This window comes from Pararge aegeria, chromosome 8 (assembly GCF_905163445.1).
Source record: "Pararge aegeria chromosome 8, ilParAegt1.1, whole genome shotgun sequence".
NCBI lineage: Eukaryota > Metazoa > Arthropoda > Insecta > Lepidoptera > Nymphalidae > Pararge > Pararge aegeria.
This window is the reverse complement of record NC_053187.1, coordinates 15473135-15499883: the sequence shown is the minus strand read 5'-3', so window position 1 is coordinate 15499883 and position 26749 is coordinate 15473135. Positions and strand designations below refer to the sequence as shown.

General features: G+C 36.4%; 2 protein-coding genes across 2 annotated transcripts; both read left to right on the top strand.

The window, feature by feature from the left end:
• Window positions 1-219: 219 nt before the first annotated feature.
• LOC120625709 lies at window positions 220-20291 on the top strand. The gene is made up of 5 exons (XM_039892853.1): window positions 220-389; window positions 7078-7190; window positions 15291-15448; window positions 16944-17133; window positions 19188-20291. Exons 1-5 carry the CDS (start codon window positions 354-356, stop codon window positions 19339-19341), a joined length of 651 nt encoding a protein of 216 aa, XP_039748787.1. The 5' UTR covers window positions 220-353; the 3' UTR covers window positions 19342-20291.
• Window positions 8995-10576, top strand: LOC120625708 (KRAB-A domain-containing protein 2-like). The gene has a single exon (XM_039892852.1). The coding sequence runs from the start codon at window positions 9128-9130 to the stop codon at window positions 10439-10441; it is 1314 nt and encodes a 437-aa protein (XP_039748786.1). The 5' UTR covers window positions 8995-9127; the 3' UTR covers window positions 10442-10576.
• Window positions 20292-26749: the final 6458 nt, after the last annotated feature.

Genomic DNA, 26749 nt, shown 5'->3' with positions numbered 1-26749 from the left:
TCATTTTAATCGGTATACCTCAAAACCGGTATAACTGGAGAAGCCTGGAGGTTTTAAGCACTACGTCATGGTTGAATAGATGGCGCTAATTTTAAATTTCAAAGAGAGAGCTTGCGGCAGACTACGTTAAGTAGGCGCCCACCGCCCGCTCGTAGGACTCCCGGCCCGGCATGGCATGAACTCCCGTTATAATGAACACCACTTGTTGACTGCGCGGGCAGTGCGCCGATCGCACGCCCTTCTACTAACGCGAATGTATAATTTTCATACTTGTACAAATTTTTGCATAAAAACTGTGTGCCGAAACAATACATTAATATTTTTTCCAACTGTGCAACTAATAAATAAACAAAATGTGTCTTAAAAATATATCGGTCTATATTTATTTGGTAAGTTATGCTGAAAATTAAATTCTAATAAGATCCTATTTGGATTTAATATTTCTCTACTCCTAAATAATAAAACAATAATTACGTATGTTATGTCATAAATTAATTCATAATTATGGCATCAAAAGTTTTAATTAAAAATTTTGAGGTATTCTGTATTTTTAATGGAATGGCAGCAAATAAAAAAGTTATTCTAGGGTGTTTTTAAAATGATTATTTACCACACTTTCTATCTTACATAAAATATTTATTTTATGTAAGATATTAGCTTATTTATAAATAAAAAGCTTTCTGTAACACAAAAAATACTTTTTTGTACTGTAGACATATTCCAACATTATTTGTTTAGATTTTAATTTAAAAATAATGAATCCGTTTTAAATGTGTGCCAAACATTATTCCTTCTTATTAAACAACCTATAATCAAGAAATGTAAGCTCGATATTAACAAGTTAAATTATAAACCGCTTGTAAGTAGCTACCTATCTAAGTTTAATACCTATTATACCTACTACATGGTCGACTGACTCATTGCCCATGCATTCGGAGCGGACCGTTCAGGGAGATAGGTAAAAAATATGAAACTATGGGCGAAGTTATCATCGGTTTACTGTTACGAACAAGCTCTTCGTTTTCTTAGCGCATTAACATGTCATTAGTCAAAGGTGGCTGACCGATACCTGATAAATCGCAAGTTTTATGTACCTGGGTATCATAATATCTTGCCATTCTTCTCAAATCTGCGGAATGTATTTATTTTACCACATTTTATATTGGTGAAAGTTCTTAATTAGTATCTTTTGTACGTTTAAAATTTTTATAAACCAGGCTATCTATCCCAAAAATAAAGTTCGTGAGATAAGCGCTTTCATAAAGTACCTACCTACGTACCTATTGTAAACCGATAAACTTATTATGTACCAAGTAAGTTAAATAATTATTCACTAGTTCACACAAGTAAATAATTCTTCAATTTAAAATATAGGAACACAATGCACTAATTGAACAGATAAGGTAAGGAGATTTCTTCTTCTTCTTTTGCTTTTTTTGGCTTTTAAGCCAAATCGGCACGCTGTGTTTCGCCAATGTCACGAAGGTATACTTGGAAGATCCACAAAGGTGATTGTATCAAAAATAAACATTATACATATTAATATATAACTATACTTTTTATAAATCTTTTTAAACCTTAAAAGGGCATAGACCAATCACTTGCTTGGCAGACAAAATTTTCAGGTTTTATTATATTTTTAACACGTGCTCTAATTTGACACGCACGTTAGCAGTAACTTCTAAAGTGGCTGACCGAAATTCACAAATTGAAATTCGGTAGTTATCAATGAATGTTACACACCATGCGGGTAATATAACAGGATAATGCAATTCGTATTACACAGGAAAACCGAGAAATCTTTTATTTACACATACTTGTCACGTAAACTAAATCGATCGGATGATACTTTCACTGTTTCAAAGTCTAAAACGTGAAAAGTAATCTGAGTAGATTGATGATTTTCAAAGTCGAGAACAACAGAAAATTTCATATCTCTCTTAAACTTCGCATTGCCTTAAAATCTAAATTTGTTTGATTGTATCAATTCTTAAAAGGATATTTATCTGAACGCCATCCGAAGTTGCAATTGCTATAAAAATCACTATTTCTATTTTTTTTACGTTTCAGCTGATTCATTGGGTTTCTCCTATTTTTTTACCTACCATTTAAGAGTTTTTGCGAGACCCTGGGTGTGTCTCGCGCTTTTGATTTTAATAACATAGTATATAGACAAAGATAACTACAAGACGATAGATAAATTAAGTACATTTTTGCAAAGTTGATTATTATCACCGATTACACCGCAATAACTTCAATAAATTATTATCAACACATACGTGTATCATACGAAATATTTCAATACATTGAAGAGTGTAAAACAATTTATCCTGAATAATTAATTTCTAAATCCCTTCCTGAACCTTACCCTAATAATCAAGGTTTGTGGCACCTAACGGACATAACTTGCTTAACTATCCACTTCCTCATATTTTGCATACAGGGACAATAGGGTGCATTCTACACCTGTTCTTCCAAGGCTTCGGGCTACGTCCGCACGGTCACTTTTTTTTCGATATTTTCTGTGTGCATCAGCTTTTCTTCACCAGTGCCATATGACCGAAGCACTCGAGTGTTTTTCACAGACAAATTGTAGATAGTGTTTAGTGGTGGTGGTGGTGTAAAGTTGGTTTTGTGATCAGACCTAGCAAGTCTGATGAAACATAGACAGGAGAAAAATTATATCCCCCGATTATATCCCCTGACAAGGGATATAATTAACGTGTCCACCTGCTTAAGCACAGGAACATGGCATGGGAGAAGTTTACCGCCGTTTACCTCCTGCCCATGCTAGCCGAGTTGGGGATGCTCCGCATTTGTTATGAGCAACACATCTTTAAAGCATCGGTTCTCTAGCGGTTGCAGCCTTTATCGACCATGTATCTGCTCTAGTACCAACGTGGTGAGACTTGAGACCGATTTACCCTTAATTTAGAAAGCTGGCACTGAAGACTTTTGCTTTTCAACAACCTTTGTCACTAATGTTTTAGCCCAGATAAATAAAATCGTTCACCATTTCTTAACCAGTAACTCCAATGAGTTCCAGTTCATCCAGATCAATCCATTAATTTATCATTTTATCTCAGAATCTCTATGTATGAGTCAAATATTAAGATAAAATTAAATGTTTATTATAATGTATATTATAATCATTTATCATCCATGACCAAGTGAATTTAAAAACCTGCGCATTTCGGCTAGTTTCTCATACTACTATTGTAAATTGCGACACTTGTAAAAGCGAGAAATGCATAATCTTATAATTTGGAAGGACTACAAATACTTATTGGTACAGGTATGGTACGTGCCCTCCATATAATTTGCCTAAGAGACCGCTAGTCACTTTCACTGCATTTTATTTGTATATACTATGGAGGTACCTACGTACGTATTTTCACTTTTGTATTAATCGATAACTTCATTGCGTTAAGACTATCTGATCAGAATAGTGATGAGATACTAATTCCCTTGACAGGGTTTATGCCATCCTCTATTCTTATTGGCATTGTAATGGATTATTAGGTAATTTGTATTGATTTCGGTTTATAGAAATCGCATTTTTTTTCAATTCAATCATTGCAGACTATAAATAAAAAAAATGGTAAGCTGCTGGCGGTACCTACATTTTAATTTATGCCTCAATAGTGAGCTAAGTTGCAAAAGCTACTAGGTATTATATGTTTATTTCTTTTCTCCCTACAAAGCTGCGTAGAAAATGTAGGCAACAGACAATGAAGTTCATAGTGACGAGTCTTAAAATTAAAACCTTTTTAAAACTATTTTTTTATCACAATCCAGTGTGACAGTCATGAAACGTGAATATATTCACTGTACACACTTGACACCCATCTGGCGTTTCCAACAGTTCATTGACATGTCATGTAGGTACACTTGACCTAGAAATGTTACACTGGCAGTTGGCACTTTCTTCTTGAAGGCTTTTTACGATTCATCGCACATCACTATTTCATTATATTTTTTTTATTTCGCGCCTCGTGGTATTTTTTCAAATTACGTATTCAAGTGAAATCACTGAACCTTCTAAGCCTACCAATTCAAATAATTATGCTAACCATTATACACGCATCTATAACGATCAAGAAAAAGCCTTTACTATTAATTTATCAGGTATCAGCGATAGAGACTAGAGTACCTACCTACCTTTTTACAAGCCATATTTTATAAATTGATTATGTAGTTTCGGAGGTTAAGGCCTTATCACATTTGCAAACAAGGAAGTTTTGTCGCAAGCAAATTAGTATTCTTATTTTATTTGTGAAAATTCCCTCAATCTTTTTAGAAATAGTGATTTCGGCTAATAAAATAAAATAATTATTACAAACAGTTATTTAAAAATGACAGACAGGCTCGATGTTAAATTAAATAACCTTCTACAAGATTTGATTTTGGGCTAACGAATGCTTAAAATTACACTGATCTCAGAGGCACAGTACCTAAATATGTAACCTATTTACTGTGCCAGACATGAGCGCCTTTGAACAAACAAACAGACAAATAAAAAAAAACTCTTTGACTTTATTATTAAAAGGTTAGGTTGGATAGATAGATAATATACACATTATGTGTCGGACTGGTTTCTGACCAGACACAAGGTCCATGAAAGGTCTGGTATTGTTGACTTCAAAGTGTGCCACTGGGTCACGGCACACTTTATATCTCAGCTAGCCCGCAATCGTCTGCTTTGCTTCGCGTGAATAACGTTACGACTTATGGCTCCGAAACGTGGTCGCTTACTATGGGCACGATAAGAAAGCCTAGAATTTCTCAACGGGCGATGAAGAGGGCTGTGCTCGGAGATCCCCTTGTCTCTATAAATAAATAAATATATTACGACAATGCACACATCGCCATCTAGCCCCAAAGTAAGCGTAGCTTGTGTTATGGGTACTACGATGACTGTTGAATATTTTTTATAAATAATATACATAAATACTTAGAATATACATATAAACACCCAGACACTGATAAACATTCATGCTCATCACACGAACATTTTCCAGTTGTGGGAATCGAACCCACGGCCTTGGACTCAGAAAGCAGGATCGCTGCAAACTGCGCCAATTGGCCGTTCTATGGTGGCATAATGTCAGAACTGAAGCGGTAAAAGCCTAGTGGCTAGAGCTTTGGCCTCCCTTTTACGGGGATCAAGTTCAAGAGCGGGCACGCACCCCCGACTTTTCTGAGCTGTATGCATTTTTAATTAAAGTAATAATTAAAATCATACTTGCTTTAACGGTAAATGAAAACATCGTGAGAAACCAGAGTAAATAATATTGTTTAGGTCCACCAATCCGTATTTGGACAGTGTGGTTGATCACGGCCAAAACCCTGCAATTCTAAGTGGAGACCCGTGGTGCCTTGTAGTGGACAAGTGAAGGGTTGCTAATGATCAATGTCGTGTATAGTAAAGATCGCTTGTTAGCGATAAGGACGCCTATTGTACGTAATATTTGTTATGTTATCCTAGTTAAACTTTATATTATTTTTGGTGTACAATAAAGTATATTAATCAAATAAATGTTTAATGAATATGCAGTAATTCATTGTCATTAGATTAAGTGTGTCACAATTTAGAGAAGAACACTGCTATTCCGGTGTTATGACACGTTTATAATTAAGGCCCTCAGTTAATAAATCAAAGATTAGGGGACCCGTAGTTAATCAGCGACTTGCGAAACTGAAGTGGAAATGGGCAGGGCAAATATAATGTTGGATTCAATTACTTTCCCTAACCATTTTGTTAGAGAAAACAAAAGCTCCTGGTACAATTATATTAATTTATTAAGGAGATCTCAGCGTAATTATGATATGAATTAAATAGTAATAAAATAAAATGTATTATTATTATTTAGATCAGTGAACAGATGGACGTTGGGATCTAAGCAAAGTGCTGGAATGGCAAGAGTGGCTAGTCGGAAGCGACACAAGACTTTAACATTTAGAAATCATCACAGGAAACACAGTCGACGTCCATCTATTGTTACTATCATGATGATGTCGATCTGCTTTCATACCTTAACCTAACACAAGGTTTGAAGACCTTCTTGGCGCTGTGGTGGGCGCTACGGTCTTATACGCACGAGGTCCCGGGTTTGATTCCCGATAGAAGCAATTTTGGAATTTATAATTTCTGAATTTTCTCTCGTATGATGGGGGCTTAGTCGTGTCTAGTCACCGCCATAACAAGACAAAGACGTGCCACGTAAAGAATAAGCGTTCAGATACGATGCCGTGTAGAGACCAATTAGATGGATTGAATAAAACTGCCATACCCCTAACTGGTTAACCCGCTACCATCATCACTTACTCTATGGAGTAAGTGAAGATGGTAGGTGAGATATTGTAGTCAAGGGCTAGCTGTGCCTATTAAGTGTGCCACTGGGCCACCTCACATATCCAACTAGTAGTAGGTAGGTACGTATTTTAGCTTGGTCACGATCGTCCGTGTCGCTTCGCGTGCCCAACGTTTACGATTTGATTGTTTATTAACAATTAGAAAAGCTGTGTTAGGATATAGGTATAACTAGTACGGATTGATTGCACACCTATATTTAAAAGATTTACTTCTAACATCGAAAGGGGTTGGGTAAATAAAGATAATTATGTATTAACATGACATTTGATGTCGTGCTTCAAACTAGGGTTACTTGAAATAAATGAATTTCTGCATCTAATGCAACATATCACAAATACCTACTTTAAAAAAAAATTACTATGCTACTTAGAAAAATATAATTATATTTCTGATAAAATAAATTGGTGTCTAAGAAGCATCCTACCTATGTCGAGTATAAGCGACGTGGTGCGGCAGCGGTGAGAATTCAATCAACTTCGGTCGTTTCATGCACCAGAAATTTAATTTTATAATGCAAAGCCTAAACTGAATACTTTGAATATTACTTATTTGATCTAGGGGCTATCGTTGTTCGGCGACAAAAAACACTGTGTTTATCTCCTCTTTACCAACGACTACAATTATATCAATGCTTAAAGGCATCAAACTACTGCATCTTTTCTATATACTGTGTTATAAAGTACTCTTTCGTTTGTTTCCAGGCTGCGGTAACGGTTTGCGTTGTCGGCGACTGCGGGCCACGACTCAAGTACGCCTGGGGAGACGCACTTCAAGGTACCGATTGTCCGGGACCAGATGGAACGCCATACCCTAGGTATTTATTTAGTCTTATCTTTATGCGCCCTATACAGAGGAAGATTGGTCTGTTGCGAAACAATCTTGACGATCTATCCCTTCAAAACTTAAAAACTTACTTACTTCACTTAATTAATTAGAATTTTTGGCTTATTTTAAACTCCAGTCAGGGCCCAGGGGATAAAGCGTTGAGGTACACTGAAGTATGGCCAAAGCTTAGCTTCCACTCTGCTTCAATGCATCTGGAACACATAAGACACATAAATAAATATTCTTCGACAGTACACACATCTAGCCCCAAAGTAAGCGTTGCTTGTGTTATGTGTAGTAAAATGACTCATAAATATTTTTATGAATTATATGTATAGGTACATAAATACTTATAGTATATATAAAAACACTGAAGAACATTCATATCCATCACACAAACATTTTCATTTTCCAGTTGTGGGAATCGAACCCACGGCCTTGGACTCAGAAAGGGTCGCTCCCCACTCCCCCAATCGTCCGTTGCGTCAGCTCGCTCGAATTATCATAATAAGAGCGTAATAAGAAAAAAACCGATTTTGGGTATCGGTTTTTGTATACTGCCATACCCCAATTAGGTTAGTTCGCTACAATCTGGCTACAATCTTAGACTGCATCATCACTTACCATAATCATCAGTGTAAAATTTTATGTATGTATATGTCATAAGCGGTGATAGCGCATTTGGTAGCGCTTGACTTCACTTCTTGGGGGCCGAGCTGGAATCCCAGCACGCACCTCTTACTTTTCTGAGTTATGTGCGTTTTAAGTAATTAAAATATCACTTGCTTCAACGGTGAAGAAAAACATCAAAGTCAAAAGTCAAAGTCAAAAATATCTTTATTCAAGTAGGCCCATAGGTGGCACTTTTGATGCGTACATAAGAATTACACGGTAGTGAGATGATGGCGATAACCACATTCGTAAACTTAAAACTAAAGCTACGAGGGTTCCAAATGCGTCCTGGTCTAAGAAGAAGCCCACAACAAACTTAGCCGGTTGTCTTATTTTTATTTTTTTCGTTATCACCATCTCACAATGTCATTTTAAATTATTAGAAGAGCAACCTGGTTAGAGCAATAATTTACAGCCAAGCTTTTTTATCGATTACGTAGTCCTTTATACTATAATAGGACTTTTCTATAAGCTTACGTTTAATACAAACTTTGAACTTTTTAAGAGACATCTCCAAGATGACAATTGGTGTCATCGTGGGGAAACATGCATGCCTGAGAGTTCTTCATAATGTTCTCAAAGGTGTGTAGAGTCCACCAACTCGCACTGGGCCAGCGTGGTGGACTACGGTTTTAACCCCTTCTCTTGTGGGAGGAGCCCGTGCTCTGTAGTGGGCCAGTAATGGGCTGATGTGATGATGATGATGATGTTGATGAGGTCAGAAGAAGAATACTCTAAATTCACGGTTCACCTTTACGCGTACAAAATGGATAGCACACTCCACAATTAATAGCGTTTAATCAGTTTAATTGGTTTGACCGTTTTCACTAATACCATTCTCTGACTTACCTGTATACAAATAAGAGTCATCTTGCCGTTTCGCTACACAGTCAACATTGCGTCAACCGGTTCGATAGTTCAATGGATAGAACGCGTTCAAGCTGAGATACGGGCGAGAGAGACGCTTTGACTGGCAATATGCGTCTTTATCCGGCGCGCCCGGCCCGCCAGTTCGTGCGATATCGGGTATTCTCGTTTTCACTCAACAATGTCACGATAGCGACTGCCGAGTCGACAGAGCTGTGTAGTCCCCGCTCGCTAAGGTTATTACGCGTAATAACGTAACGAGTGTTTTTCATGTGGAAAGATTATTAATATATTATCAGTGGCTAAAAACTGTGTTATAGTGTAAAAACACGAATAATTTATAGTTATGTTCGCATAGTTGAATAACTTGATTATCGCTTTATCACGATGTCGGAGGACGTTGATCGAGATTTATTCTATCAGCGAGTTAACGAGACGCTTCTTAGCGTGACTGCGCCGAACACGTTCCTACTCACAGCGGCAAAGTACACGCGACTCATTGAGCAGGTGAAAAACGCTAAAACGAAAATAAAGAAGACACCAGCCGACTACCGTCGAATCAAAAGATACGATATCGTCGACTCGTCTAACGGCGAGAGACTTGTTACGGCGCGAACCCCTGGCCATAAATCTCAAATGGTTTTTGTCAAATTAGAGGAAATTTATGACATCATACGCGATTACCACTTGAGATTGAACCACGCAGGCAGAACGCGGTTAATGAACGCAATTAAGTTGAAGTATAAAAACATTACAACTGCCATCGTCATGCTTTATCTCTCCCTTTGCGAAGGTTGCAAAAATAAAGTACCTAAACGCAGCAAGATTATGCGAAGCGATAAACAAGGAACGGAAGAAGTGTTTAATTCGTCTGAAACAGGGAATATTTTTAAAATAGAGCTAAAAATTGATCCCCTGGGAAATAGTGTCAGAGATGACATATCAAATTGTGACCTACGAGGAAGCTTTGACGAAGACGACAAGTTATATCCAGAACTGTACTCCCGCGGCCAAATGGACATACTTGATGTTACAGCAGCAAAAGGAGAATCTTATAAATATCTAATGGTGTATAGAGATCTCGTTACAAAGTACATCCACCTGAAGCCTTTGAAAAGTATTAATGTTGACGAAACTGTCGAAGCTCTATTAGAAATATTCCTCGTCTTTGGCGCGCCAAATGTTTTACAATCAAAAAATGGTATATCTGTAACGAAACAAATTTGTCGACGAATGTATACCGCTTTCCCAGAAATAAAAGTGGTCAGTGCAGATCGTAAGGAGAGTACAACGAGTTACAAAGGACAAAATAATGAAGATATACTAAGAATGCTAGGCGATTGGCTAAAAGAAAATGGTTCAATGAAATGGTATCAAGGAGTTAAGTATGTCCAATATGTTTTAAACAGTACATTCAATATTAATCTCCGGAGAACGCCCAGCGAGGCCGTTTTTGGTTATAATCCAAAGAGAGGTGTGGCAACATTCATGACTAGAATTGAGTACAACCATCTTCACACTGAAACTGATTTAAAATTAGCTCTAGAAGAGAAGGAATCGGGGAAAAATTCTGAGCAACTAATGTTGGAAGAATCTCTCATACCATCTTGTAGCTTTATCAAATCAGAGCCGGACAATGCTGACAATGGCCTCTGTGACGGAAAAGCTAATGATATTTATGAACCAGAGCTTTCAGAATAAAGGGATATTATTTATAGTTCCACAGAACTTTATAAAGAAGTGATGTTTCTTTTAGTTTTGGAGTTTAATGCCAATTACAATATCTTCGAATGATGAACAATTCAGAACTATTAATTAACTATTATTCGCAGAGAGACTTTAAATGGTGGATTGCGATTTGGGAATACAATAATAAAAACCAAAAAAGATTTATTTCTTCTTTATTGACCTACATAGATAGGCTTGACTATAACGATTTTATGTTATGGTGACTTTAAGTACAGCTTTTATTTTACTGTACTATTTTTTTTTTTGTACTTCATCATCATCATCTTCATATCAACCTATTACCGGCCCACTACAGGGCATGGGTCTCCTTCCACAATGAGAAGGGGTTAAGGCGGTAATCCATCACGCTGGCCCCAGTGCAGATTGGTAGATTATATACTGACTTATATATAATTTGTGTTGTCAACAATCTTTTTATTAGATACATTTTTGTGTTTATACTTATTGTAAAAAACATTTATAGAAATAAAATAAAAAGTGATTTTGCTTTGTTTATGCATACTTTAAACTTTAGGTACTATTTTATATTTATTTTTATAACATATAATTTATACTCTAAACTAAGACAACTAAGAAAAAAATCATTTTATTGGTTAAAAGCGTAAAAAGTAAAAGCGCGTTTGCAATTTTAAATTAGGGTCCTACTTTAAACTTTAGGTACTATTTTATATTTATTTTATAACATAAACTTTACACTCATAAAATTCAAAAAATTCAAAATTCAAAATTCATTTATTTCAAGTTGGCCTAATACAAGCACTTTTGAAACGTCAAGTCTGTCCGTGTGTAGTGACTCTACCACCGGTTCGGAAGGCAGATTCTACCGAGAAGAAGCCGGCAAGAAACTCAGCAGTTGCTCTTTTCCAACATCAAAAATTTACATTTTATATTTTAACATTCATTTTTCTATCTTGTGAGAGATGAAAGCGGAGCCGGATGCTTCCAAGCAACCTTGTCATTAAGAAACTCATCAATTGTATAATAACCTCGCTGCAATAAATGTGGTTTTAACACATTCTTTAAACTTATGGATTGGTAGGTCCAAAATTACCTTAGGAATCATATTATAAAAGCGTATACTCAATCCCACAAATGACTTCTGCACCTTTCGCAGACGATATGCAGATGTCACTAATTTATGACCATTTCTTGTAAGTCGACTGTTTATATCCACTTTTTGTTTATAAAGACTAATATGTTGTCTTACAAATACTATATTGTTATAAATGTATTGTGAGGCTACCGTAAGTATACCAATTTCTTTAAATTTTTCACGGAGGGATTCACGTGATTTAAGTTTATATATTGACCGTACAGCTCTTTTCTGCAATATGAATATAGTTTCAATATCAGCAGCTTTGCCCCATAATAAGATCCCGTAAGACATCACACTATGAAAGTACGCGAAGTAAACAAGTCTTGCTGTTTCTACGTCAGTAATCTGTCTAATTTTCCTGACGGCGTAGGCAGCCGAGCTTAGTTTACCTGCTAGTGTATCTATATGGGTACCCCACTGAAGCTTACAATCATAAATAAGACAATTAAGAAAAAAATCATTTTATTGGTTGTAGTAAAAGCGCTATTGCAATTATAAAGTAGGACCAACTTTAAAATTGCTAACGCGCTTTTACCATGCCTTTTACCATGTGGTCTTGAAATGGGTTTAGATTTTCGCGAGTATCGGTAAATTGTATAATGCAATATGCGTGAGAAGCGCAGTAGACCTAACCGTCAATACAAATGCGTGACCACAATATCGTGTCTATATCACGATGATATACACACGATGTGGTCACGCATTTGATATACCTATCTTTTACGCATTTGTATTGATACGCCCACTGGTTTTTTTTTCATGTAATTTCATTAAAATTTCGCCCTTGACTGCAATCTCACCTGATGATATGTGATGAGTCAGTCTAAGATAGTAACGGGCTAACCTGTTATTGGTGTGGCAGGTATATTAAACCTGTATACCTATATTTCGGTTTTTGTCGGTAGAGTGGTAACTAGCCACGACCAAAGTTTCCCACCAGACCAGACTAGAGAAAGTTCAGAAATTATAAATTCCCATATTGCCCCCAGTGGCGTGATCAGAAATTTGGACCAGGGTAAAAGAAGACCATAAAGAAGTAAAATGGCATAAAATGGCAAAATCCTCCTCCATTGCAAATTATATGAAAATGTTAGGGTATGCAGTGCTTTTCTGCATGTATGAAGTGCACGCCACTGATTGTCTCTGCCGAGGGACGAACCAAGGACCTTCCACTTAAGACTAAAGCGCTCACCACGGCGTCAGGGAGGTCGTCTGAATCCAGCAGAGGCAATTTGGGAATTTATAATTTCTGAATGCTCTCTTGTGTGGTCTAGTGGGAGGTTTCGGCCGTGACTAGTTACTACCGACAAAGACGTGCAAGCGATTTAGCGTTAAGGTACGATATGAATGCCATAACCCCAAAAAGGTAAGTGTCCACCGCTATCAGCTCACACTGCATCAACACTTAAAACCAGTTAAAATTGTTATCTAGTGCTAACTTGTGCAGGAATAAATTTAAAAAATAAATCTTGTCTATGCCCAAAAAATTTTAAGTATACGTTAAACTAAAATGCCCCAAACCCTCGACTAAATGATAGCAACCATGATTGATTACGAGATACCAAAACCAGGTAACAATTGACTGACAAAGCAGCTTCCCGCCTGATGGTAATTTCGGAGGGCATGCAAGGAACTCGGAACGGAACACGGAACACGGAATCCTGCATCGGGCTGCCCTGTGTCCATTAACACGAGGCGTAGGTTTTAAGCCTCATTTGCCTTTAGCCACACCGGAACCCACGTCCTTCAGACCGGAACACATGCTGCTTGGCGGCAGATACATATTAGGCGCCGTTTAAAGCTACGGCAATTACGCCGATTTTGCCGATCGTAATATTTAGGGGACTCATAAACTTCATAGACAAAAAAAATTAAATTAGTTTTTAAACCTTAAATCCAAACGAAAAATGGAAAATATGATAAACACAAACACAAAATACAACATCGTTGCAAGAATCATAGACAAGTCAAGTTATATGAGTTGCTTAGTGAAATCCATTGGTGAATGTACGCCTAGGAATCTTCTTTGATTAGGCGTTATTTACTTAGGCATCGACTTGTTCGTCGTTAGTGAAAACGTGTAATCTGTTAATAAGTTCGGTTATAAAGCTATTTTATCCCGTTAACCTCCACGGAAATATTCACTGTCTCACAGGTACCTAAGAAAAGTTCTCATTGCACCGTTATCTTGTATTGCTTTGGGTAGATTATTTTACGCTCACGAGTACTTTAACTTAATGTGATATCAAAATTATCTCTGTGCCGCCATTGTTCGACCGTGGGAAGAGCATTATGCCATCTATATGCGATTACAGAAAATTGTCCATCAGCGTTGAAATGTTAACTGCATTTTTAACAAAATTAGGCTTTAACAAGCCTTATTTGGTGCCTGTATTGTGTAATTTATAGTTGGCAACTAGTCTTCTTCGTAGGTACAGCTTGCCCCTTCAGCAAATATACCAACACCGGTCTTCCTCACATAGGTAGTTCATCATCACAACATCATCATCATACAAACTCATCGGAAGTTTTGTATGACGATGACAGTTACCCACCGATTATGGAATGTCAGAAAAGGGACTGAGTAGTAGGAAAGCACATAATTTTCTTACTCGATGCAAATTTAGTAGTTTTGGCATAGGTAGGTTGTGAAAAGATATTTATCATAGTAAAACAATAAACAGCCCGGAAAAAACTCATACAATATCATAAAAACGAAAAATACAACGTGTCAATGAAAACCGAAATTGTCTCTGAAACTTATCTGTGAAACCGAAACGCTAATAGTTTTACAGTAAACCATTGCCATAGTTTTTACTGAAAGAAATCAGATACAGCCCTAACATCACATGTAAAAGTAAAATCAAGTGACTCCTGTCACTTTGTTAGGTACGCGTCGCGTAGCGTTGGTACTATGCACGTGCCGGTATTTTATCTTCAAAAGGATTATTATAAGTATACACTTAGAATGTTTTGAATTAGTTTAAATGGAAAAATAAATATGCTTCTTTTGATTTCCCTTCCTTCAACGGTATTTCGTAATTCCGTTATACGTTGTTTATTTTTAATTCTAAAATGACCTTTTTGTTTTGATTTCTAATATTGTATTTTGTATTACTACTACGTGATACTATCATTTGTACGTAAGGGCTACTTTGTAATTTATTATGGCATGCCTTGAGCCATTGTCAAGGCCATGATGTGGAAAACCAAACCCCTATCCTCCCCGGAGTCCCCCGTTCTAAAAGAGAAGAGGTCCGTTCCTTATTTATACGTTACTAACGTTAAATCATTGGTATTTTTTTATTTTTTATTTAACGTAAAAATTTTGCAAAAGCTTATATCTATTTTCTATCTATTTTTATTTTATTATACTTCTTATCTATTTTTATATTTATTGTTTATATTTTCAATCAAGGAATAATAAAAGGCTTTTTATTTTATTTCTTTTTATGAATCGTTGTTTCTATGAATCGGCGGAGGATGATGATCATGAAATTGGAAAATACAAATGTGGATGAAATCGTTTAATTTCTGTTCACTTGGCATACAAATTATATTTAAAACACGTAATTATCCGTCGTATAAATGACACGCCAATTTCAAGTACTTCTTGAATTTTATGGATACTAACTAATTGAAGCTGAATTTTGATAGATTAATATTTTGATATTTTGCGATACCAAGGATGTCCTTGTTTTTTAGACACCTGGTGAACCGGGTGCTGAAGTCATCATGGGGTCAGACGCGACAGGGCAGGGCGGCCCGGACCCTTGACCCCGCTCTGATGCGAAGGGCTCTGCTGGACGCGCACGCGGGGTATTCCGAAGGTGTCGTCAAAGCGCCCAGCAATAATAGAACTGGTAAGTTATAATTCTATTTATTGGCTCTGTTTTTTTCAATCGTCAAATTAATTCAAAACATAACCTTATAGAACATCATATATATAATAATAGCTGATGACCGCAACTTCGTCTGCGTTAGTTTAGGGTTTTAAAAAACTTATGCGATGTCTATCTCCAGGATGTAAGTTATATATAGGTGTGAATATTTTCTCAAGATCGCTCTTGTGCTTGACATTTAAAAATATATTTTTTTTAAACTTACCTACATCCTAAAGAAAGAGATCGAATACTTTATACTTATTGAACATAGGAAAACATTCAGAGGTATTAAAAAACGATAAAGACGACTGGACGAAGTCTCTAGCCAGTATTTAATAAAGTGTCTCTACATAACGTCATGTTCCTCTGTTGACGGACTAAGTAGCCACGTTCCGCTGATTTCAAACCGGCTCGGAGAATGGAGACCCGAGGATCATTACCCCGACAAGCCGGGAATATGTGTGTCGTTAAAGTTCCTCATTTCATTGCAGCTGCATTTACTTCACTTTACGTGGCAACCGTTTTTATTGCTTTAGATTCTTTTGTAATAACCATACTAGCAGTGATAGTTAAGAGCATAAGGCTTCCGCTTCCCTTTCTTTCCTGAGTTATGTGCGATTTTAATTCGAGCAAATAAAATATAAACTCTCATCTCTCATTAGAGAGACGGACGATGCCGATACCGTGTCTCAGGCAAGGTTGACCCCGCCAATTTCCTAACGCGTGCTGCTACCGAAAATTCTTTAAGAGAAAAACACAATACCTAACAATTTTTGAAGCGAACCAGGAGACGAGCCTAGTACCTCGTGACCCGTAGTTGAACCTGCTAAGTGACAAACGTCAAAGTCAACAAGAATTATTGTGTCGATGATCGACTAGTGCACCTTCTTCGCCATGTCTTCTTATCCAGAATCTCTCTGGTCACATTTAGGCGTCGTGATATCTCTGATATGTGGTAGCCAGCTTCATGTTCGGAAATAATTGCTGCTCTTTCTTCACTTAAAGGTCTTGGCATTATAAAATAGTTATTTAGGAGAAATTATGATATTTTGCAATGATGAAATAGTTTACAAAAGTGATATGTTGAACGAATCAATTCGAAAATCGACGAATCTTTTCACAACGTGACTGTACTTGAATTCAATAAAATCTATCACCACGCGGTGTCAACTCCAAATCATATCTGTGCTGTGTGGTTAGGCACAGGAGTTTAATCTGCATTGAGGTGCTGCATATCAACTTATCACCAATCCAGTAGAGGTCAGAAGGAGACCTCTTCCACAATGAGAAAGGTTTAAGGCCGAAGTCCACCACGCTGGCTAATTGCAGATTATATTAGACTTCACTTTTAGAACGTTGCGAAGAACTATCAGACATGCAGGTTCCGTCGATGTCAAATCGACCCTCGAAAGCAAAGTCGAAGTCGCTATTGCCGCTTGTTGAATTTACGCTAAAACCTTCAATTGTTTCCCAGCACGCGCTTCAGCAAACCTCCCAGGGTTGACTCCGGGCAATACCAATTCATGCGGCGGGACCCGGTTGTGTCGCACGCGCTACAACACCACGGCGCCTATGTACGGGGTGTCGCTGACGTCGGGTCAGCCGGTCACCATTGTGCAGAAGTTCCCTGACCTCCTGCAGCAGGTCGTGTTCGAAGTTTGCGAGTAAGTGTAATTTTTTTTTTAAATTTTATTTAAATTTATTCATTAAGAGCACTAACAACATATATATTACACGTTTGTAAATATAGCATACGTGCACATTGCATTGACAAAGCATGTTAACTTAATTTGACAAAAAAAAAAATTAGAAAAAAAAAAACAAATATAACACATTACGATACGATAGGTATAATATTAACGTTTAAACTTTCTTCAGAAGCATGCTTTTGAAGAAAGCCTAGAGCAAATAAGTAACGTACTTAAATAACTGTATTAATAAATACTGCTATTTTGGAGAAAAACTCACTGATAAGTTTTTGGTGATTTGCGTGGATGAGTCATGAAAGATATCGATGCCCGGTATCTTTTTGGATAACTCGATGTATTTCTCACATATTATAATCTAACGTATAATAGGCGCTTGTTTTCAGAGATATCGTACACTATTATAGTATCTACTATAGAAAGAATTTAGTGGATTTGAAACTTCTTGTGTACCGTTGCGGGACAGACAAAGATATTTTTATTGAGAAAGTGGTTACATACATACACATTGCATATAAATGTACATTTATTTTTGTTTTTTAATATTGTAAGTAAAAAACACAGATCAAGAATATCCCGCCTATGTCGAAGAGATGTCATTTTGAACACAGCCAATAGCTGATTTTATGGCTGTTTGTGTGAAAGGCCACTGACATCAAAAGCCAGGTACCAAGTAAAAGCGCGCTGTATACTTTCAAGGCGCTGCCAGTGCACGCTGTTTATACTCTCATAATGTGTCTCGTAATGTGTTTCAAGAAACGTTCCGAACCGTATCTTTTTTTCTTTTATAGTTTGAATTGAAGGACATAGCAGATAGCTCACCTGACAGTTCGTGTGAACAGAGTAAAACTTCAAAGTCAAAGTCAAAGTCAAAAATATCAAGTAGGGCATCAGGAATATCTACGTCCTACAAAGTGCCGCCCTGTGTTAATCAACCTAGGCGTTAAGCCCTAGTGGCCGTAATTCCGTACTTCATAATCGCGGGAGGTACCTGAGTAGTGAAATGAAATGAAATAAAACATGATCTATTATTAAGAAGTGCTCTAGTTGTATTATATACCTATGGAAAAATATTTAGTTGTTCAACATAAGGAATTCCGATTACACAAATTAAACTTTAGTATCTTTCAGTCTTAATGATAAGATTGAATGTTAATTCTTTCAGGTATCAAAAGACTTCTAAAATCTAGATGCCACCCGCCAACCTGCCGTCAGATTGGCGGTGCACTTTATTTTCAGCCTTATTTTTGTTACGTTGAACTACTAAATATTTTGCATAGGTAGATCATGTTTAATTTGATTTCAATACTTATTACCCGCGGTTATGACGCACACTAATTCCTAGCAACCACGTCCTTAAGACCGAAATACAGCATTGCAACAATGCTGCCATGTAGCAAAAATAAGCATAGCGGGCGGTAGACCTTACCCGGCCGAGGTTTGCCACAGAAAGCTATACTACTACTAAACCACTACGGTTTCTCATATAATATTCTGAAAACGAAATATGTTCCTATTTTAAAAAATGTGGCATTTCTTTTTTTTCTTTCCGTCTGGATGTACACACATTAACCTAGGTATTTGTTTATCATAAAGCTCTAAATCAAGGTCATTGGTGGCGTCGAACTCGCTTCTTTAGCGGCTTTCAAGTTTGCGTCTAGCGATCGACCAATCACAAGAGCGCGTTCGAGGAAGCGCCGTGTGATTGGTTACAGGTTTTTTTTATTCCACTAAAACTTTAGCATTTGACTGCTATCTTACCTGGTCAAAGCGATGATGCAGTCGAAGATCTTTTGAAGATGTTACCAGACGCGTGGAAACCGATGGGGGGGGGGGGGGGGGGGTTGTGTAATATACCTGCCAAGTTAGATTGCTTCAACACTTACCACCAGGAAAGCTTGCAGTCAATGGCTAAAACACAGGATGCCCTTTGGTTTATTAATATAAAGATGATGATGTATAGAGCAAGATATCTTACCATAAATAAAACATTTCTTTTTTATTATTTCTAGGTCAAGCGAGTGTTCTGTGGTACGCGGTTCGTGTACACAAACGTACGTGCCTTATTTGTTCCTGGTCCTGCCATTGGGTCCGGTGACACTGACGGGGCAAGACTACGTGCTAGTCGAGTCGGGCTGTGTTTGCAGACCAGACCCTATCCCGTAGCTATAAAGTTGTTGCTAAAAAAACTTAGCTTGCGAAATCTTCTTTAGCATAGCAAATTTAATGTATTCGTAATATTATGAAATATGAAGGCTACAATTCAGGGCTCCATAAGGCAAGGCTAAACCAATGCGGGCGAATTTGCGTCCTGATTGCACGACCGATCGCAAAGTTCTTGCTCAAACAGGCGCAAGTTGTAGTTGGTCGTAATTTGCACGCCGCCGGACGCGAGTTGGACACCTTGGTTTGGCTTTAGCTTTACACTAGTACGCGTCATAATATATTTACGAGTGGTCTATAACTAACTAAGAGCAAAAATAATATACCTATTAAATTGGTACATTTAATTTTGAAGTATTCAGTTAATTATAGTCCACATTATTATATTTTATTGGTTCTAGCAAATAGAAATTGTAGCATTTGTAATGAACACGCTAAAACACGAGTTCGCAGGCTAACGCAATTAATGAAATAAAGGTAAATAATAAATAAATAATATGCTATTACACATGCACGACATGAATACTGTAATATCACGACAAGGTCTACTTTCTAAACGAATGTGAATTCAAGTTATACTGAATTTGTAAAGTCTGTTTATCTGTTTAGCATTTTTTATTTGTTTTAGACAGTTTCTGGGTGTCCAATAAGCCATATTTAATGTTACATTACTTCCAAAAAGCGAAACTCGGAATTTTGCATGGAAATCACAGCCGAAACCGACGTCCATGCTCTCGATGGGTATGATCTTCTTCTTCTTCTGTTCCTGGGTCTTTTCCGCACTTGGTTGGTCTGGGACCGTCCGTTGTACGTATGGCCACTGATGCGGCTCCCAGCTGGATCACTCCAGCCAGCCGAGCTCGCTTCAGAAGCTTATGGGTATGATAACATGGATATGATATCCAGATTACAAATTATAGAACACAAATTTTCTTAAATATAGTTCAACGGGTACATACTACGATAATATTTCTGGATTAGTCGATATTTCGACCCAGTTGCATGGATCTTGGTCACGACGGGAATGTTGATTAACCACGAATATCTTAGTTTAAAATCATTAATTGAACACTATTATATATAAGCTTACCTATTTTATAGAGTAATAAACAATTATTATTATTAGTCTTACTATGAACGGAATATACCAATATATCTCAATTGTTGGACACCTATACTATAGATTGTTTAGACTTTAAGTAGTTAAATATTAATATTATGCTCAATATAATATGAATTTAATTTATTGATAATTGAATGTGATTTGACATGTAGGAATTAATCAGCTATTGAATTGTCTGTTATAAATTTTAATAGTGAATTAAGTATTGAAAATTTTAAATTATTATTACATACTTATTATGTTTTAGAAAAGTATTTTATTATTTAAAATGGATATTATTGTTAAATTCTAAAATTGTTATGAAAAATTATTCCAGAAGTGCATTTAAAAAAGGGTGTAATTTCGAAGACATTCCTCGTTTTTAGTAGCAGCGTATCATCGTCACTGTCATCATCCCCATCAAGATCAAACTTTTGGAGGGGTCAGGCCTCCTTGCTGATAGGGTGAAAGGATCACAACTTAAAATTCTCTTTTTCCCTTTATAATTTTCATAATCAGCCTATTCACACCCTACTAGGCCGGGACTCTTGTAAAATACCCAATTTTAGAGCACAGACCCATGTCGCAGCTCTAATCCTGGTTGGTGGATCTTAACAATTATTACCGACGGCTTAACGTGACTTCCGAGCAACAGAGGTCGTCACCGCCAATTAGGAAACTGCGGGCTTGTACGCAATAATAACAATTACAGAAAAACCCAGTACCACACAAATCTTGGCCCAAACGCAGGGCCACTTGATACGTAGTTGAACTTCTAGAGCAACGAGGTATTCTCCTGTACCCGTGCTCTAATGCGGATTACTGAGCTTGAATGGTAAATGACCAGATTTTTGGTTTTTCATGAATCCTGCGGGAACCGTACATTTTCCCGGGATAAAAAGCAACCTATGTTTTAATCTAGGGTATAATCTATCTTCATTACAAAATTCAGTCAAATTGGTTTACTAGTTTTTGCGTAAAAGAGTAACAAACACACACCCATCCATACAAACTATCGCATTTATAATATTAGTAGGATGATAATGATTATCACATGTATGTTAATGTAAATTTATCCTCATTTGAACCAATGTATGTCAGATACTAAGACATAAGTATGTTTAGGGATTTCGTGGTACTGGCATGGTGTTCTAATATCCCTTCGACCTATATGCCTCTTAATTCACTCAAAAATCATCTGGTGAAAGAGGTTGAGCTTTTTTATGACCCAAGAGTGATCTTTGATGCCAGACACCGTTAGACTGTGGGCTTTTGAAAGTTTTGCATTTATATATAAAAAATATTACAAGATTGTTTATTTGGTGTTACACAAACCCTAAACTTTCTTAACTACTCGCTTTCTTCAAGCAATCCGAAACAAGGGCATTTTTACAATGTATGAATGTATGAATCATTATTTATAAAGAAAATGTTTATACTATAAAGAAAATGTTTCAATTCTTTTGTTTTTTGATAAATTTAAATACTCTTTTAGTAAAAATTAAAAAAATATTGAATTTTCAAATTTTTCCAAAACGTTCCAAAAAACCTGTCAAAATGTTCTTATAGGTACTCATTACAAATATTAAGAAAAGCCAAATCGCGTTTCATATAATCTTGTTACTTTTTTTTTAACAAATGATTACTTCAAACTAGGTATAACTTAGATGTTTTTTGAGCTTTTTCGATAGAGCAACCTTGGATCTTTAAACGAATCTACTGTTTGTGACTTTAGAGGTGTTTAAATGTATGCGCTGCTAAATTAAATATAGAGTTTCAAAAATAGAATATTTTATCTGATTCCTCAATTTTATATTCTCTATAGACTGAATTTAAATGATAAACTATTTATTATTAAATTATTTATACTTACAGTTATATTATTGCGTCTTTACTAGTTAAGTGGTAGGTATATTTGCGACTTTAAAAACAACGAATGTAACAAAGAATTAAAAACTAATAAATAAATAACTTGAGTTTGATTATTCATAGATTAGGTTTATATGTACAAGCCTTCCTTTCAGCGCTTCCCAGTGGTCTTTTACCTTAAAAACATATTATTTAAGAACTTGTCCTTAGGTAATACGGTCTGTGTAAATAAAAATAAAAAATATTGCTTCAGAAGTTTTTCGATAACATGATATCTCATTAGTGGTCTGTAGTGTAGTTTATTACAATTTAATAAACCTAATCTTATTATGAAATATTATTGGTCGAGTCTTGTAAAAAAAAAAAGTTGAGGGTCAACCTACAAAGCAGGGGCAATTTATGCAATTATTGTGCAGGCATAGTATAGGCATGAATTCTCCTTTCAGGCTGATGAAGGTTGGAGTGTCAGTTAGTAAATTACATGGAGTAATATGTCAATATTACATACGCTATATGCTATGGCTTTTTATGAAGTTCACGCGGACGAATTCGCGTGAATTTCATAAATAGCATGCGAAATAATACTGTTAACGCTGAATTTACTTCACGTGACTTATATGGAAATAAATAAGCACCTGGTCCGGGTAGGAGGTTTCGGCTGCGGCTGATTACTAAACTACCAACCAATCCATGGCGTAAAGCGGTATGATACTTAGAGAACGCAGCTCCTAGACAACGTTTAAGGGATAAAGGTTTCGATACTTCCCTGCTCTTACAGTTTTTCGCTTCCATATTATATATTTTCGTCTCTTACCATTGAGTGAGATAGCAGCCGAGCGCAAACTTCTAATTAAAAAAAAATCTTACTTAAACCGACGGAAGGTAACAGTCAACGGTCCGTATCACGTTATTTTTACTTGAGTGCAATGCCCTCTTGCTACCAGCAGAGATGCAATTTGCCCGTGGGCCTGCTGTTTTGATTTTTTAGGGTTTCGTTGAACAACTGTAAACCGATCACAACTAACTGACAGCCTTGTACTTTAAAAACAGGGGAAAAATTCTACTATTTTCTGTCACCATGCTTCGGCAGGTGGACACGTAGATTCTTTCTCATGTCAGAGAATATAGTTTTTGTCTTTCTTTTATGAAATGGTGTCAGCATCATCGCTTGCAAGCTAGCCCTAAAAATCTAATAATCATTCTGTGTTGCAACCCAATCTTTTATATTGAAAAAGCTTCAAAGTTCTAAACTGAGTAACAGAAATGGATAATGACAATTGAAATTCTATCAATGATTCCTAGGTTTAATGAAAACGGGTCTAAGTCTTCTTCTTTCTTTTTATGCACGTTTTGGGCCGTAACAACAATGAGGGCCGCAATAATTTCGTCAACGTCACTGTAGTAAATCATAGTAAGTAAAAAAAAGTAATTTTGTCCATCGAAGAAAATGATGTTAGTTCAAAAATAAAGTTAAGGATGTAGAAAGGAAGCCTTTTAAAAATTCCACCTACTGCTAAGCTACCTACCTACTGTACCGGCGCTAAAGTGGAACATACATAGATTAAAAATTAATAAATAAATAACTACTAAAACAGTTACTGAAATAGGCACAACGGGCAGAAGTAAGAGCGTAAGATTTGATGTCGGTTAAGAATACATTTTTTTATGATGAAGAAGTTCTCATTGGTTTTGGTTTTACCACTGAACCTACCTTATATATATACACACTTAACCAGATATTTGCTAGTTTTTTTCATTACTTTGTAACACGTATTATTTTAGCGCCTAAATAAGTTCGTTAGCCTCACTTATACAAAACCTGTTTATATATTGTTCAGTTTTAATCACGATGTTTAACTGATCATTAGTTAGAGTCAGGTCCCCGGCTTTGCTTTCTTAACCTGGTGTTCTACTGAGCTAAGTTTGCTGGCATTTATATACCTACGCTTTTTCAACTGCGCGGGAGGTAAGAATTTAAGCGCACAAGCGTGTGCGCAAACACAGGTGCACTCTTTTTTCCTTCACTCTTTTCACCCAAAACTACCGGAAAGAAACCAGTCACAGGTTGACAGCTAAACGTGCTCTCCGAGGCACGGTGGTGAATCACCGTCAATTTCAAAACTTCGGTACTAAGAAAAAAATATATAAAAAAGCAATGTGTCATCTCCTGATTCAAACGTGACTCATTGTAATGTGGACCTTTGAAAAAGTAGGTAGATCGTAACTGCAATGTCTCCTACTAGATGGCGCTACAGTCGCTATAAGACTGATATAAAAAGCATATACTAATTTAGGAATCGGCGACGGTAGGAGAGCCGTAGCTTAATTGGTTAAAGCGCTCAGGCCGCGATTGCCAGAGTTGCAAGTTCACATCCTTTCGGTTACGAAAATTTTATACGCATTTTAAATTTATAAAATCGGCACTAAGAATTTCTTGATAGAAAAATCCAATACTAATGATTGGCCTGGGGATCGTACCCAAGACATCATGATCTGCAGTCCAACATGCTCTAGACCAACGAGGCAGTTGTTTGTCGTCGTTTATCTACTATGGTTAAAAAGACGTCGAAATAATGTTTGTCTGAGCGACGCAGCGACAATCTTTGCTAGCGGCTTTTGATGGCGATATCTCGCTGCTAAACGTGAAAGACTCGACGATACGCTACAAAACGGTTATGAAGCTGAAAGATCCGGCAGAGCATGTCCTGGATCCGGCAGCGGATTTTCTACAATTTTGCCGTAGATGTAAGAAAGCACGAGCTGGGGATTTGCTCACCTCTCGTATACAAAATAGTGCGCTGTACACCACCTAACTCAAGAGAATGAGGTGAGGCGCGAATAACAAATGAAGATAGCAATGCGTTGGCGCTCACTTACGTACAACGCAAGGGTGCGATAGATGGTGGTGAGTATTCTTGCCGCTTTACAGTCAGCGTACTAAGACTACAGGACGTACCTAGTCTTAGTACGAGATTTTCTCGTTCGCTATCGAACTTTTGTAGAAATAAAATCAGAAGTATAGTATATGTAAGTATTTGCGACTCTAAAGCAAGTGAAATTAGGGCTATTTTATTGTTTGCGAGTGAGGAAATTTTGCACTAATCCTACGGTATACCTTTGCAGAAAAGATGCCAGATATTATGCCCACAACATTTCTTAAAGGTAGGAATTAGTAAACGAATTTCCTAGCAAGAAAAAACAGGATATATGGGTAATAGGTACATGACAGTGGAGGTTCATATCAGGACTTTATTTCCATGCCTCTTAAAACAATTTAGTTTTCGTTCTAGGTAATTATCAGAAACACTAATCAATCATTAAATAAGAGTTGATGCAAACAACCTAACCTAACCTAGCAACATCGGGGCAACGAGGCCTGTGCCCGACGGTGTGACATTTTTTAGGCTGATGATGTTGATATGCATGAGGACTGCCAAAGTTTCACTTCAGCAGTTCCCAGTAGGTATTTCTGATGATCGGCAAGTCATAAAATTCTTATAAAGAAGAAAATTTAACAACAAAACTAGGTAGGTATTAAAGCTTATCAAAATAAAGCAACTGGTAAAATATAATAAAAAAAATTTATTCATTCAGTGGGACTTAGATTTTAAAATCCTATCCTAATAGTTCACAATTAGATTTCTACACTAAACAACTACGTTTAATTTAATAATACAAGTTTATCTATTTATTATAAATATCTACGATTTTAGCAACTTCACCATAGTACGAGTAAATAAGTAAGTAAGTAACATCAGAAAAAATACATCTTTAACACACTTATGACTTAAATCGTAGAAACATATAAGTATAGATGAAAACATTGGTTTCGACATAATTTAACCAGTAAGTTAAGGATATAGAAGGAACACTTATGGCCCTAAAACGGTGCCCTGTGGAACACCAGTCATAAAAATACAGTAAAAATCCGATTAGCCGCAGTAATAATCTAAAATCCTGATAATAGAGGGTACAAAATAAAACGGAAATAGAAATAATAATATTGAAGGATTATCTTCACTTTCTAGAAATAACTTTTAATAAATATTATTAATGGTAGTGCTGATCGACACGGCGCGTCGTGAACAAAGAACGTAACTCTATTGTTTTAATTTTAACGGTGTCAAAAATCTAACAAGCTCTACATAATATCATAGTATAAAAAGTCGTGGTTGTCTATAAATACATAAATACAATATATTTAAAAAATACAAAATATATTATTAAAAGAATAGTAAGCATGTGTTCATGCCGTCCTGGCATTGCTATTCTGCTCTAAACTTTGTTTTTCACAGATTTACTTTTTATAAACAGTAAGTATAAATGAATCCCAATATATGACATTAGAATAAGATCAGAGTTTTGCTGCTAAAAATGTATGTAACAAATGTGGTTACTCGGATTTCTACTGTATTTGACCTTAGTATATCAATAATTTAA